This window comes from Astyanax mexicanus, chromosome 17, assembly GCF_023375975.1.
Source record: "Astyanax mexicanus isolate ESR-SI-001 chromosome 17, AstMex3_surface, whole genome shotgun sequence".
NCBI classification, from domain to species: Eukaryota; Metazoa; Chordata; class Actinopteri; order Characiformes; family Acestrorhamphidae; genus Astyanax; species Astyanax mexicanus.
In genome coordinates, this window is record NC_064424.1 from 33,427,325 (window position 1) to 33,443,555 (window position 16,231).

Below are 16,231 nucleotides of genomic sequence, written 5' to 3' on the forward strand. Positions count from 1 at the left end.
AAAGTATAAAATCAGCTTGGGCCAGGCTAATTCCAGGTTTTCCTTAAAGAAGAAGACTAGTACTCTTCAGATCATGTGTATTTGTTCTGGCCCAAGATGAAAAAGTCCTTCAAAATCACACTAGAACATCAGCTTTACATAAAACAATTGTGCTTTATGGATCGGTATTACAGGTTGCCAGTTCATTTTAAAGTATAAAATCTGCTTGGGCCAGGCTATTTCCAGGTTTTTATTAAAGTAGAAGACTAGTACTCTTCAGATCATGTGTATTTGGTCTGGCCCAAGATGAAAAAGTCCTTCAAAATCACACTAGAACATCAGCTTTACATAAAAAACATTGTGCATTATGGATTGGTATGCTATGTTGCCAGTTCATTTTAAAGTATAAAATCAGCTCGGGCCAGGCTAATTCCAGGTTTTCCTCAAAGTGGGAGAGAAGTTCTCTTCATCTGATGTGTATGTGTTCTGGCCCAAGATGAAAAAGTCTTTCAAAGTTTGCCAGTTCATTTTAAAGTATAAAATCAGCTTGGGCCAGGCTACTTCCAGGTTTTCCTTAAAGAAGAAGACTAGTACTCTTCAGATCATGTGTATTTGTTCTGGCCCAACATGAAAAAGTTCTTCAAAATCACACTTGAACATCTGCCTCATATTTTTTGAGCGCAATGGCTTTTAAAATATAATTTTATTAAATATATATTTAATTATTTATTGTAATATATAATTATAAATTCAGTAATTAAAATAAATATTTTACAATATACAAAATTATATTTAATAATATATTGTATATTTACATTGTTAATAAACAGATGTACTGCTTTTCTTCATTCTATCTCCTTCAGTGTTGATCTGTGAGGTGTTTAATATAAACAGCGGGTGTTTGTGAACGCTCCCTTTAGTTCACGGTGGTTCAGTGAAGCGGCAGCTGCGAATATCAAACCAACTTCAGCCGGGGAATACGAGGCTGCGAATATCGAGCCAAACGAATCTGGAGCTGCGAATATCAAACCAACTTCAGCCTCGTTTAAGTGTGAAATGTTAAGAATTTGACCTTATCTTCACAAAAAGAACAAACCTAGCTACATCTAGGTAACAAGATGTGCTTATATGTACACATTGTATTTGTAGGTGACCACCTGAAAGCCACATTATAATTATTTAGGGCTGGGCGATATTGTAGAAGAAATTAATCTTAATATTTTTCATAAATATTTCATAAACATTTTATATGAGCCATCATTGAGTAAATCAATTTCGATTTTTAATTCTTACCTAGTCACCTAACAGCTTAAGTTTTTTGTTTGTAAAAAACAGCACAATTAAGAGTGCAAACTATTATTTTCTTTTACATTTTATTTCTTTTCTTTTTTTTTTTTTACAATTAGTAAACAGACCTTACATGCAGCTTTTATATTGTACATGGTTCAAGCAAATCTTACTTGTATTAAAATATAAAAATTACTGCCACATAAAAAGCCTCTTTACAAGTTTCTTACAGAAGCAAATGTTTTATATACTATGATACTGTATTTAAACATGTAAAAACTGGATTATCCTATTTTGAAAAATTGAATTAAAACAGTATTTTGATTAATCAATTTAATTTCATTAACCTCCCAGCCCTAACTGTATATCTGTTTACATACCTCAATATTGATTGTATGAAGGAAATACCAGTGGTTCTTAAAACTTTAGACCATGTAGTTAGACAATATATTGATATTGCATTATATTATATTGTAATGCATTTTCACAATAAGCACATAAAGGATATCATCAGTAATTAAAGAACACCGACCCAACTCTACAGTTCATTACAGAATATAATAAAGAATTATGCTGAAAAAAATATAAATTTTAACAACACAAAATGTAATGTAAAAGTTTTATTTAATTATTATAATCTAATATATATTTTCATATATTCAGCAGAAATATTGTATATGTTGTATCTTTTGCTTATTGTTCTAAACCAATTGTGTGGGGTTTGTCTGTTTTGCAAACTACAGTTTAGCATGGTAGGGTGTTTGACTATTATTGATCATTGGATCCCTGGAATTCTTATTTTGCTATATAACAAAACGTAATGTGCAAAATAATTTCGGAGCTGTGTTGATTGGCGTTTGGATCGCTGAAATTATAATCCTAGGAAGTCCAAGAACCTTTTATCAAACTTTAAAACGCCTGTTTGCTGCTGTTCTAACTGAAATATTTTTCTTATCACTTCTCTGAAATCACTGGTTAAAACGGGTTAAACTGGTTTTGAAAAATACTACTACTAAACAGATTGTAAAGCTCTGAATGACCTTTAAAGAAACATAAATTATCTCTGAATTCTGGTTCAGTTGATTAGCCAAGACATGTGTTGTGTTTGCATATTTTAGATTATGACAAGAAGTGCTGAATTAATCTTGTTAATAAATACTGAGTTTAGACTGTCACAGATCTCAGATCTGTTATTGCTTGCTCCAGATCCTCTCTTAGTCATGTTTTGCAAGATTTTTTTTTTTTTTTTTGGACATTGGTGGACACAGCGGCAGTAATCATTTTAAAGAAATTTCTTCTGGAAATAAAACTGGCATCTGACAGACCGCAACAACTTCCTCTGTAGTGAGACATGTCCCACAAGCATTGCATTATGGTATAGATGATATCCCTGGATTATGAATGTTTAATTGTGTATTATAGATGTAAATGAATTAAATGTACTGCTGGGATTTCAAACAACACTACAAAAGTTCTAAAACACTGTAAACCCCCTGACACTCTAAAAGTGCTGTACTTAAAGTGGCAGTCCATATTATTTTGAAAGCAAAAGCATTTAAGTAGAAAGGGGACAGATTACTGTGTTTTTTCTTTCTTTTCTTTTTTTTTCTTTAAATATTAACACTAAACAAATATAACCATATTTTGTTTTACATACCAGTTTGAGACCTAATGATTGTTTTAACAAACAGTGTTCTAATAAAAGGTCTTAAAGTTATTATTGTCTTTATCAGGCTGTTGCAATGTCTGCATTACTGCGCTCGCCGGGTGGCATCCTGTCGGATGAGGAGGAGTGTGGCGCCGTGTTTGAGTCCACCGCAGCAGATATAGGTGGGCTTCTCCACCCCCAGCGTTTCAGAGCTCCAATACAGGAGATTTCAGTTATCACTCCAGCAACAGATCCTCAGACACCCACGAAAGAGGTGAGCTTCTTAAGGGTGGTGTAGAGCAGTGGGTGAAAACACTGCTTTGGGTGGGTGGGTGCACGTATGCAGGTATGTCATTACATCAACTCCAGTTTGCATACAAGTGTCGCACAGCAGTATGGGTTCAACAGATTACGGTACGGTACAGTACAGTATCTACTGTAACTGTAGATTAACCTTTATGTATTAACTGTAATAAAGGGAATCATTCTGCTGTGTGATGCGCCTGGAGGCAAAGAGAGTCAGATTCCGGCAGGGAAGCAGAATTCGGCACTACATCTTGAAGGAAACTAATCAAATTGGCAACACATTGATGTCTGACACACTTTTATTTCTAATTCAGTTAATGCCGAGAAAAGAGACTGTATAACCAAAACCAAGACAAAATGTAGCCTTTATAATGTAACAAAAACACAAACCTTGGTTCTGACTCTGTTTCAGACTTTTAGGCATGAAAGTTAATTTCAAATTACTTTAAATTGATCAGGGGTGTAAAATGTTATCTGAAGCTCTATGTAGTAATTTCATGCCTTTATCACTCTTTTTGGACATCAGGCCTTGCAGACAAAGACTTTACTGGACCGGACAGTGAGCAGAGATGAAGCCACAGAGAAGCTGAAGGTGTTTCTGCGGATCCGTCCTCTTACGGAAACGGAGAAAGAGAGAGGAGAAGAGCAGGTACACTTATGTATTAGTAACACAGTTGTACACTAAAAATACTGCACAATATAACAAGACCTCGAGAGCAATTCTCAGATTATACCAGTAAAAAACATGGGTAAAGGTTTAATCTGTTTAACCGCCTCATATTTGTTTTGAGTTTGTTGTAAAAGTAGGTCTGGACAGAAGTGTGTGGTGTTCATAAAGTGTTTAATATGATTTGTTTGTGTGTGTGTGTGTGTGTGAGCAGGGCTGTGTGTGTGTTCAGAATGAAGATACTCTGCTTTTGACTGCACCCAAAGACTCACACAACATGAAGACTGCTGAGAGAGGCATCGTCCAGAGTGTGCACAAGTTCAACTTTACACAGGTAATATTAATTACCACATCAGCACATCATTTACCAAATCTGTGTAAAATTGCCCAGTCAGTGTAAAGCTTTATTCTAGACCTGAACAAGAAAAGACATTGTATTTTTTTTAGTTCTATCATATTTTTGTTATGTAGCTTGTATATTTTGTATTTATTTATTTAATTTAATTCATTTAAAATCATAAAAAGCAGTGTTGGTGGTAAGAGAGTGCTATGTAAATAAAACATTTATTCATTTATTTGAAATGGTGTCATCTGTATCACAATGAAGCATTGTGATTATTGTATTTGATGTTACTACTAAAATCACTATTGATAGTTCTGGAATTTTAATAATCCTAAGATATATTGCACTTTATAAAAAAAACTAAAACTAGACTTATTAAATACTATTATTGTTTTGGAACAGTACAGCTGAATTAGCATTTAATCAGTACTCTTTGTTGTGTTCAGATCTTTGGGTCACAGACCTCCCAGCAGGATGTGTATGACCAAACTATGAGGGAGATGGTGCGGGATGTTCTTCGTGGGGAGAATCGACTCCTCTATACGTATGGTGTAACTAACTCTGGCAAAACCTACACCATCCAAGGTAAGATAGTCATGCCGATATATTGGTCTCTTTATGTAATCTGTTGTGACAGTTCTGCTGGAATAGTTAATGATGACTTAGACTTAAAAGTGAATTGAATTGTACACCATTAAGAGAGTTTTGAAAATGATTGTATAAGAATAAGTTGCTTGTGTACCATCATTCCCTTCTAATCTTACTGTTATTTTTCTTTACAGGGACGGCTGGAGAAGCAGGCCTGCTGCCTCGAGCGCTGGTCTCTGTGTTCTATAAGACTTCAGGGCGGCTCTACACCGCCACGGACCTAAAACCAGTTCTCAGCCAGGAGGTCCGGAGGCTGGATGTCAGTGAGGTTTGTGCCGAGGAATCCAAACGGGATGCTTTGCTAAAAGAGGTACACAACATTTGACAGATGCAGTCATGTGAAAAGATTAGCACCCCTTTTAAAACCTTTGTTTTTTTAACTATACTGTATTTAATTTTCATTTAATGTTGTGCTTCATTTGAACAATATTAAAAGATTAAGCTTATACACTCACTGGCCACTTTATTAGGTGCACCTTGCTAGTACCGGGTTGGACCCATTTGGCTTTCAGAACTGCCTTAATCCTTCGTGGCATAGATTCAACAAGGCACTGGAAACATTCTTCTTCAGATTCTGGTCCATATTAACATGATAGCATCACACAGTTGCTGCAGATTTATCATGTGGCTGTGAAGAAGATTCCATTACAGTGAACTCATTGTCGTGTTCAAGAAATCAGTCTGAGATGATTGGCACTTTATGACATGGCACATTATCCTGCTGGAAGTAGCATCAGAAGATGGTACACTGTGGTCACTTAAATCACCTTTCTTCCCCGCTCTGATGCTGGGTTTAAACTGCAGCAGATCGGCTTGGCCATGCCTAAATGCACTGATTTCCTGCCGTATGATTTGCCGATTCAACATTTTTGCGTCAAAAAGCAGTTGGACAGGTGAACCTAATAAATGGCTGGTGAGTGAATAACTACCGGTAAACTAATAAAACTGAAGAAACTTATTGAGAAAAAAATGACCTAATAGCTCTGTCCCCTTTTGGAAAAAGATACTAAATTACTAAATTAGACATTTCTTTGACTGGGAGAAGAGTTTTCCAGTTTTCTATGCAGAATTCTTTCAGCTGTGTGGTGCTTCACCTTTAGTGTTTGTATGTTATGGATGGTCTCATAGTTTCCTTAAGCACCATCTGATACTTTAAATAATTAATTGTGGATTCTATTCTATTTGCTGCTGCAATGTTGACAGTTGTTTTAGGGTGTGTTCACACTATCACTGTATGTTCTGGTTAAAGCAGACCCTGGTTTGTTTGTACCCTTTGGGCAGATTGTTTTGGAAGTTGTGAAAACAGTAATTGCACTGATTTCAAACAAACTTCAAAGCCGTTTGTTAGTGGTGAGAACATGATACGACCCAGCTATGTAATATAATCTTGTATATATAACATATAATCAGTGTTGGCCACGTTACATTAAAGTAACTAGTTACCAATAGAGCTGGGCAATTAATCGATTTTATCGATTAATTCGAATTTACAGTTAAGGACGATGTGTTTTTATGAAAATCGATTTTCCCTGAGTTTTAATTTTCACCACCAACGCTCCCCTGAGCTTAGCCCCACCTCTCTCTCCCGCGTGCAGCCCCGCCCCTCACTGAATTTACCTCACACAGTCTTAGTCACTCACCTCATTCACCACGTAGCCTGTCACTCACCTCGTCCACAGTGTCTCCCTCTTTGTAAAAAGCTATTCAACAATTTGTCTGTAATAGGTTTGAAAATAAAGAAAACTTAAGAAAGCTAAAAAAAAAATTATAAAATAAAAAACTGCTCTTATAATAACATTTAACAACACGGCAAAAAACTGATTTATGTAATTTACGTAAAAATAAAGTTATTTTGAGACATGACCTCACAATGTTACCGGTAATCCTTTACAGCTTCAAAAACATGTATTATGCTAATTAGGTGAAGACGTCATTTAGTGACTTCTAGTGACTTTTAGGAGATTTTAGTAAGGGAAAAAAAATTGATTTAAATCGAAAATCTGATTAAAAAATAGCCCAGCTCTAATTACCAGTAAAAGTAACTATTGCGTTACTTTTGTGTTACTCGCCCACGTAAACACCCCCCCGCAGCAGCTTTACACTGTACAAATATACACGCTAGTCTGGAACACAGAACCTTTCCGATGTTCTTTCTTGCTCCTGCCCCAACGGGCTCATATTGTTTGTTGTGGCGCATTTTGTTGCAGTAGCGATTTTCCTTGTGTGAAATCTAACCAGACCAAGAACAAAAGGATTCAAATAAATGAACCTGCTAACTGATTTGGACCAAAGAAACAAACTACAAGTGAAAACAACCTTAAATGTTCTTGTAAATAATTTTCTGGCCAGTGGAACGACTGATTTCTAATTGCACCTCCATTCTAATTCAAGACATTTTAACTAGTAATGAAAAAATGGATTCTGAGGAAAATACACCACCACGTTTATTACATTTTACAACTTTAGATTAAAAGTAATTTCTTCAGCTTTATTTGTTTAGTTATTAAAGACCAATCCTTCAGTACTGTTCAAATGAACGTTAGTTATCTGTATGATTTAAAAATGTTGGAAAAAGACACCAGTTTTCATGGGGCTCTATTTTTTATTTTTTTTCATTTGACTGTTTATAAATAAAATGTTACAAGTGTTGTCTGTTTGCTATTATTTTCCACCCTGTGAATGTGCTGGTGTGTTTTTTAGGACACTACGAGGCTGCGTGGGGGTACCAGTTGCAGCTGGGACAGTGGAATTGGTGGTCTTTCTGCAGTGACTCGGCTTGAAGGTAAGAGTCTTGTCAGGTTTGATGTTTTTGAGAGGGTGTGTCCTAGAGATGTAACGATACATGTATTCCTTATGGACCGCCACGATACAGGGGTCACAGTTCGGTTCTCACAAACACATGCAAAGTAAACAAGGGGAAAAGGCAGTCTATAGGAGACGGGTGGAAACAATAAACGTAATGCGGAACTAACAGGAGCGTTGCACCTAGAAAGTGTAGTTGTAGCACTGTTGCTATTAGCAACACGCTACTGACTTAGCCTTACCTAAGACATTTAGCTCTAAGCACACGGGCTGAGTATGTAGACTGAAAACGCACTGGAGCTTGAGGACCCGCCTGCTGCTTTTAAATCAACTGTGTGAGAATACTGTGGGTTCTCTGTGAACTACAGCAGGGCTAGTGTCGGTGCTGCTCATCCAGACCTACCAATAACTAGAAGTAATAAACAAGTAACTTTAACCCAACTACTTATCCCCACTGCTTTTATGCAGCCACTAGATGTAAAATCAGACAGGTCCCAAACCATTACTAAGTATTTTCAAAGTACATTGTTTTTTTGTTTTTTTTTTCAGTTTGGAGCCTACATTAAACTTGTATAAACATACAGAATAGTGTAAATCAAAGCATGGTTATAATGAAGTTCCATTGTTATTATGAAGTTAATAAAGGTGAGGCTGTACAGAATGTCAAGCCTTTTTATTTTTTCCACCAATCGTACTGAGGTGTGAACTGAACCGTAATTTTTTTGTACTGTTATACTACTAGTGTGTCCAGTCCAGTTCCATGTTTCTTGATTTGAGCACTTTTCATTTAGATGTTTTTTTTTTTTAGTGTTCTGAGTACAACAGGGGGTTTGTTTCACACTTTTTAAGTTCACAAAATTGACTGTGTGATGTGATTTTTGCAGGATCAAAAATATATATTTATTTAAATTCCATTAGGAGTAGAATTAAATATTCACATTTTTTATGAAATACGGATGACAAATAAGAGATGAGAAGTATGAGACTAGCTTTCCCCCAGTGTTACAATATTCATATCATTTAAGGCTGTGAGTTATTGGTGCCTGTTATATCAGTCTATAAAACAATGTTTGACTAAAACTACTGGAAGTGTAAGTGTATAATATTTTAACAGCTATCATTGATTAAAATGTTTAGCCCTTTAAAATTGGAATCAGTGTCAAAACCACTAAAACCCTTTTTAATTGTCTTTTCTGCTTTAGATTCGGACACGGTTTGTCTGGAAGCAGACCCTCTGTCGCTCAGTGGTGGAGATGACCTGGAGCCGGGACTCCAGTACTCCATCTGGGTCTCGTTCTATGAGATTTATAACGAGTTTCTGTACGACCTTCTGGAGGCCCTGCCTACTCAACAAACCCGGAAAAGAGCCACGCTGCGACTGAGTGATGACAAATATGGAAACCCCTATGTGAAGGGTACAAAATCGCACATACATACACCCACATTTTACTTTTCTTTTCAGTTTATATTCACAATGACAAACAGTAAAGAACGCCAACTGAAGCAGTTTTTAGGCAGTGTACAGTATGTTTATTCTTTAAGCAGTTCTTTACTATATAGGACTCATGGCAATGAAGGATTTAAAGAGTTTAGAAGTTAAATTTTTGTTCCTCTGTCCTGTGTGAGCAGATCTGACCTGGGTTCAGGTTCGAAGTGCAGAGGAGGCCTGGAAAGTGCTCAAAGTTGGGCGACGCAACCAAAGCTTTGCCAGCACTCACCTTAACCACAACTCTAGTCGCAGGTACTGACTAACATGTGCTGCATCTCACTAGATTTATTTTTTTTACCCCCAAAATAAGCCATGATGGTAATTAATTTACTATTACCTTTGAGCACAAATACAGTTTTCCATTTAGGGGACAAAAACAAGAACCTGTTTCTGCAGCTAAGCTTTCTTCAGTCTATGTGCAAATTTATTCATACAATATAATTGTCTGTATCTATAAGCACATTCATCTAAAGCAATGGTTTAAAAAATGTTTAGGTAACTGTACATTGATTTTAAATATATGAGTTCAGAATCTGTAAAAGGGCATTTTGTCTTTTGTTAAAAATCAATCGTTAAATTTGTCCTTGCAAGTCTTTATATCTTAGAGACAAAACATTGTATTTCCTAAAGAAATTAATTTAATTCTGCACAATTGCAGGAATGTTTTATAGGGGGTTTTATGTTCTTTCTCAAAGACACTTTTTTAAAATACATAAATTAACAACATGACTTTGTTCTGCTTGCTTATAGTCACAGTATCTTTACCATTCGAGTGCTACACATTGATCCACAGATGGAGATGGGACAAGGAACACGAATCAGCGAGTAAGTATATTTAATCTATGATTTTATTCTGCATAATTTAATGGTTTAGGTATCAACAAAAGTGTTCATATTCTTGTTAGCAGTTACAGTAATGTCTTAAATAAAGATGTTATCTTGTTGAAATCTATTCTGTGTCTGTGTTATGCAGGCTGTCCGTGTGTGACCTGGCAGGGTCAGAACGCTGTAAAAACCAGCAGAATGGAGAGAGAATGAAGGAGGCTAACAACATCAACACCTCCCTCCTCACCCTGGGACGCTGCATTAGTGCTCTCCGACACAACCAGGCCAACAAGTTAGTACCAGAGCTTTTACACTCAGAACATGGGTTATCTGGAGCGTAATGAGACTTTCCACTTTCCTGGCTCTTTTAAATATTGGATCTATGTCGGTGGTTCTCAAACTGTGGCACGTGAATCGTGATGCCAAGGTGGTGCACCAGATGTCATCAATGAATGTATTGCTTATACAAAAATGTTTGGGACCTATGACGTTTTACAGGCCCTGCCATAAAACCTTGTGGAACTCCACAACTCCTAGTGGTTTCTGCATCACGAGTAATAGTTGAATCCCCTCTTTCACCCCACTTTTCACCCTGTTGTTCACCCCATTTTAACTATGCCGGTTATTCCACCCTATCACTAGCAATGCCCCAGCACTAGGAAACTAGCACATGCCTCCTCCGATGCATGTGAAGTCAGCCACAGTCTCTTTTCGAACTGCTGCTGATGCAGTATTACTGAATAGCCAGCGCGCTCGAAGGAAAACGCAGCGAATTGGTTCCGATACATCAGCTAACAGACACCTTGTGTTGACTGACATCATCATGGGAGCGATGCAGTGAGAGAGCACCATCTACACACCCAGGCAAAAGCATGGGTAATTGTGTTCTCTTGGACTCCGGCTGCTGATTTCAAGCAGCATGTCCGTTTTTTGAAAAAGTGATTCTCAAATCATAGTGGCAGTAAAAAAGGACAGTTATAATGTACAGAAATTACAGGCAACTACAGCTTTGAATTGTAGTTAAAGCAGCACTAGGTAGGATTTCCTTAATTTTTGATCTTTACAGCTTAAAACTCACTGCAGCGCTGCATTGAGGTGTAATAGGAGGAATAGCGGTGCTCTCGTGTCTGTGCCGGAGCTCCTCTGAGCTCAAACCAGAATCTGTAAGTTTTCCAAAGCGGCCGCGACCAACGCTCATGAGAACTGCAACCTGCTTTCCGACCTTTAGTTCTAACAGTTTGTAAAGAATGAACCAGTAGTCTTGTAGAACTAACATACAGACACTCTGACAGAATCTGGAAAGAGACCGAATATATCTGTGAAACCCAGAGAATGAGAGAGAAACTAATCCGCCTGAAACATGTATTACACTCTACAACTGTAGAGGGAGCCCACGAGCACAAAACCTCAATCCTACCTATGGGAGCTTTAAAAGGCCAGTTTTAATGCTCTACTAAAAAAAAATGTGGGGTTTAAATCAAGCTTGGGCTCATAGTGAAAGTGTATGGGGCAGGCCTGGTCAGGCTCAGGGGCTTGTGTAGGGTTGTGCTTGATTTTTTTTTTGGTGTCTTTTGGTAAGTTCGATTGTGAGTGGTGTGTGGTCTAAAAATTTTGAGAACATTTGTTCTGTGTGTCTGCTGAACTGTCATTAAGCTGTGTTATCTTCATCTTGCAGGTCACGTGCTCCTCAGGTTGTGCCGTTCAGAGACAGCAAACTGACCAGAGTGCTTCAGAGCTTCTTCTGCGGCCACGGACGCTCCTGCATGGTAGTCAATATCAACCCCTGTGCATCCACCTACGACGAGACCCTGCAGGCCCTCAAGTTCTCCGCTATCGCCACTCAGGTAACCGAGTACACCGAGTGTGTGGTTGTCTCGTTCTGGCTCCTTCTGGCATTTGCTCTTATCTCACATGTACATGTCCGTTTCCTCTCAGCTGGTTCACGGTCCAGCCACTAAAACCCGTGTCGCCTACATCCTCTCACTCCTTCGTGAGCAAAACGCGCACACAGCTGACATCACTTTGGAGGAGGACGATGAAGAAGAGGAGAGTGATGATGAATGTGACCTCACCATGTTTGACCCTGAGGTGAGTCTTTAAAGAAGCCTGACAGTTGAGGAGATGTAGTGAAAGCTAGGTTAAAGAGAAAAGATAAAGCTGTAAAGCTGTTTAATCAGTGTTTAAGGGTTTGTACACTCTTTCTGCTAGTATATCTACTATTCCCAATATATCCACCGATTATGATATATTTCCTGTTCTTACATGCCAACTCATGCTTATTTTTCATCCACGTTGTTGTTTACTTAATATTAAGTATAATTTACATATATTTCCTGAAATAGAAAAAAAATAAAATCGGCTTCATTTTTTCATTTAATTTTTTATTTTTTCCATACATTTTTAATGGTACAGAATGGAGCTCTCAGGATCTGACACACATTTTATTATTAAAGATTGTGTGTCAACATTTTATCTGATCTATTTTAGGTCTACTATAATCTATTATAATTATAGTTTAAGTTGATTTTTTGGTTCTCTTGTCCATGGCTTCACTGATGTTTTAAATTGTATGGTCATGAAAATCTGCCTTGAAGATTGTTAAAAAGTGTATGAACCCTGTTTATAAGGTGCACTTAAAATACTTTAATTTTCCCAGAAATCATCAGCCTTATAAACCAATGTGCCTTACATAGAAACTTTACCGGTCGTGTTGTAAGGAGCAGTAAAGTGCAGCGATATACAGGAGTTTCAGTTTAGTTCTCCAGCACCGAGACTCGTGACTGAAGCAGTATTAGCATTAGCCGCTAACCGTGCTAAGCGCTGGCTCTTTCGCCGTTTAGAGGTGAATGTTATCGGCCTGCTAATCCCGGCTAGCAATACTGGAGCAGCATTAGCTGCTAACCATGCTAACTGTTTCGCTATTCAGAGGTGAATATTTTCGACCTGTAGCCTGCTGATAACCCCGGCAAGCAATACTGGAGCAGCGTTAGCTGCTAACCAAGCTAACTCTTTCGCCGTTCAGAGGTGAATATTATCGGCCTGCTGATGACCCCAGCTAGCAATACTGGAGCAGCATTAGCTGCTAACCAAGCTAGCTCTTTTGCTGTTCAGAGGTGAGTATAACCGACTGTAGTAGCAGAAAAAAAATTGGAGAGTGACAGATTTGACATTGCACATGCTGTTGCATGTCCTATGACACGAATATTAGGCAGCCCTACTTCAGGGGTAAATATTGGGTTCCAGGCACTTCATGCCAACATTATGGTGCCAGTTAAATTTATGGTGAAATTAATGGTCAGTGCTCTCAGCTGGTTGTTTGACATATCATACAATATTTCCACATAACCTCATTCATGTTTTGCAGACCTTAATACTATCCACTGTGTTTTTTAGAAAGGAGAGCCGATTAATGTGAATGTACATATCAACTTCTATGTAAAAACAGCTTTCTTCTGTTTTAATTGTTTAGCATAAGTTAAAGTATTTAAATTCCATCTCCAATTTTTTTTTTTTACTAATTAACACTTTACTCCTTTTTAAAAGGATGTAATTGCATAGTTATGATTATATTATTACTATTATATCTGTGGCACAAAATGGTCTTAAAATGATAGTTATATTGTTTCACAAGTTACATTAAACAGTACTCAAAGGTAAAAACTGTATCTGTTGTCCAGAATGATGCTTCTTCTCATCTATTAAAAACGATCTTGTTACAGGAGCTGCTGAAGGCCATCAACATTCTGAAGCGAGAGGTCCTCCGTCAGCGTCAAGAGAAGGAGAATCTGGAGGCCAGGGTCAGAGAGGAGGTCTGCACTGAGATGATGGAGATCATCAACCGTATGCAAGATGATTTTAGGTACAAATAATTTATAATTAGAATGTGCGGGTGGACAGGTCAAGGCAAAACTGTTTACCATCATGCAGCCACAACAAATATCTGGACTGTCATTTTAATACAATTTTCATTATTTCTCTGTTAAATTACATAATTAAAAAAAAGTCTTACTAAAAAAAAAAAAATAGTTTACATTTTACACTGATCTACCAAAAGCCATAGGACAGAAACTAGTACTGTGTTCCATGACTTTTGTCCCATAGAAACTGACCTGTAGGATATACAGTATGTGTTTGGGGAATCTTAAATTGAATTGAGTTTCTTGTCTATTTGCACAGAGAATTTTAGCCAGATGCATCTGGTCACATTATCATCATCCACTGCACTGTCCACTGTGGGTGATAATGCCTTCTATGACATTATTCTGGAACACACGTGACACTGTGACATTTAAAGAATGTTAAATATTCTCAAATTCAGAAATGCAATTGGGAGAAGGAACATGTCTGAAGCCCCGCCTTTTAATTGGCCATCCTATAAAATACAATCACTACCTCCCATTCATAAGTCTTTGCAACTTAACTATGATTACATATTGTGATTTAAATAATGTTTATTGTTTATTTATAAATATCCTTAAATATTGTGATACAAACCTATCCTAATATGTTCCTTTGTGTTTGCAGTGAGACTCTGGAGAGAGAAAGACATCTAAACGAGGAAAGATGTGAAAACAAGATCAGCAACTTGAAAACCAGCTTAAAGAAGTACTACAGTCAAGAACTGGAGGTGACTGCTTTTTTCTTTCATTACTGCCTGCAGACCTGATCTGCTGATTGAGATTCCACATTTCTGAAAAGTTTTTTTTAAAACACAGTATTCCTGGTTTTGTGTTTCAGGAGAGAGACGAGCATATTAGGGAGCTGATGGCCGCTTTGAATGAGAAGAACACAACTAGTGCAGCCCCAATATTCCCTCCTTTAGACACTGAAGGGCTCCGTAGATCCAAGCGTCTGGCTTCCACACACATCCAGCACACAGGGCATGAAGCTGCCGAACTAGAGCAGTGTAAGACAGAGCTGGACCTGTGTAAAGCTGAGCTGGACCAGTGTAAAGCTGAACTGGACCTGAGACGGACAGAGCTGAGGCTAAAAACACTTGGTAAGATAAGAAACATGCATGCAGTAGTGCTAGATATGCTAGATATGAGCTGACGTTCAGCAAGTTTCCATTACCGCTACTATTGTCATTCGCTCCTACAGCTTTAAACTTTGTCTATTTTGTAAATAGGACTGGACAATAATTACTGTCACAGTGGCTAGACACATGACAGACACATGTGAATACCAAACACACAGTTTATTATTAATGGGGTAAAACCTACAGGAGTGTTTAGGGACAGGCAAGGTCAGAAACAGAAGGGCAGCAAAGGTAAACAACATACCAGAGTGAGCAGACAAAAAAGTCATACACTGAAAATCCAAGATATGTTGAGGGGCAAGGCAAAAGAGTCAAAACACAAAACGGGTTAGTATCAAAGAAAAAAAGACTAAAGAAACCTTGGGTGGAAGAGCTAGTAATCTATTTTCAATACTGGGCTAAGGGAAGGATAAGGGAAAACGTGGTGGTATTTATACTCAGGAACACAGGTGTGTGTAATCTCAGAAACTAGGTGAGCCTGAATGCCGAAGCGTCACATGAACTGGCATGTCCGGGAGGTCAGGCGTAGGTGCATGCTGGGATCTTAAGTCTTTAGTGAGAATACTAGAGTGCATAGCAGACAGACTGACAATGTCCGGACCGACAATTAGATATTAAATATTATTCACAATAGGAAATGTTTCAATAACATTGCTATGATGTATACCTTTTCAATATATAAATATCCCTCTGTTTGCCACCATTCTGAGCTTCATAATTAAGGATCACAGTAAACTGCACAGTTCGTATAAAAAAGATATATGATAATATATTGACATTTCATAGGATTATTACCATATCTAACCAACACAAACAACATCTGTTACCAACAATCAGAAAGTTATCCAGAAAAACAGTTGGCATCGCCAGTCCAGCTGATAGCATTGTGGCTAAACTGCTATTGTAGGCTTCATAGTAAGACACCAGAGGCCAGAACGCATTAATAAACATTAATGAATTGGACTGTAATATTTTATATGGACTTTTACAATCTCTGGCATGTGTGACTTCTTTAAATTATTTATTAAATAATCAAACATCAAATATTTATAAATACATCAACAATGAGCCTAGTGTTGTATTAATTTTACACTTTATTGCATCGGTCACTGACTGTTGTTCATTACAGCACATTGCTGTTAGTTCACTGTCAGTGTATGATTATTTACACTGCAGTTTCGGTCCAAAATTAAGAAATA

The 16,231-nt window shown here is 37.5% G+C and overlaps 1 protein-coding gene across 1 annotated transcript in view; it reads left to right on the forward strand.

Moving 5' to 3' along the window:
* kif20a (kinesin family member 20A) overlaps positions 1–16,231 on the forward strand; it is a 29,526-nt gene that overhangs the window by 4,650 nt on the left and 8,645 nt on the right. Inside the window, exons 2-16 of the mRNA XM_007238899.4 lie at positions 3,000–3,188; positions 3,747–3,869; positions 4,102–4,221; positions 4,677–4,815; positions 5,013–5,188; positions 7,579–7,660; positions 8,883–9,095; positions 9,310–9,421; positions 9,920–9,994; positions 10,143–10,286; positions 11,670–11,838; positions 11,930–12,082; positions 13,714–13,853; positions 14,519–14,621; positions 14,732–14,993. Coding sequence (XP_007238961.3) covers positions 3,009–3,188; positions 3,747–3,869; positions 4,102–4,221; positions 4,677–4,815; positions 5,013–5,188; positions 7,579–7,660; positions 8,883–9,095; positions 9,310–9,421; positions 9,920–9,994; positions 10,143–10,286; positions 11,670–11,838; positions 11,930–12,082; positions 13,714–13,853; positions 14,519–14,621; positions 14,732–14,993 — 2,191 coding nt within the window. The 5' untranslated portion in view covers positions 3,000–3,008. The remainder of the gene's footprint in view (positions 1–2,999; positions 3,189–3,746; positions 3,870–4,101; positions 4,222–4,676; positions 4,816–5,012; positions 5,189–7,578; positions 7,661–8,882; positions 9,096–9,309; positions 9,422–9,919; positions 9,995–10,142; positions 10,287–11,669; positions 11,839–11,929; positions 12,083–13,713; positions 13,854–14,518; positions 14,622–14,731; positions 14,994–16,231) is intronic.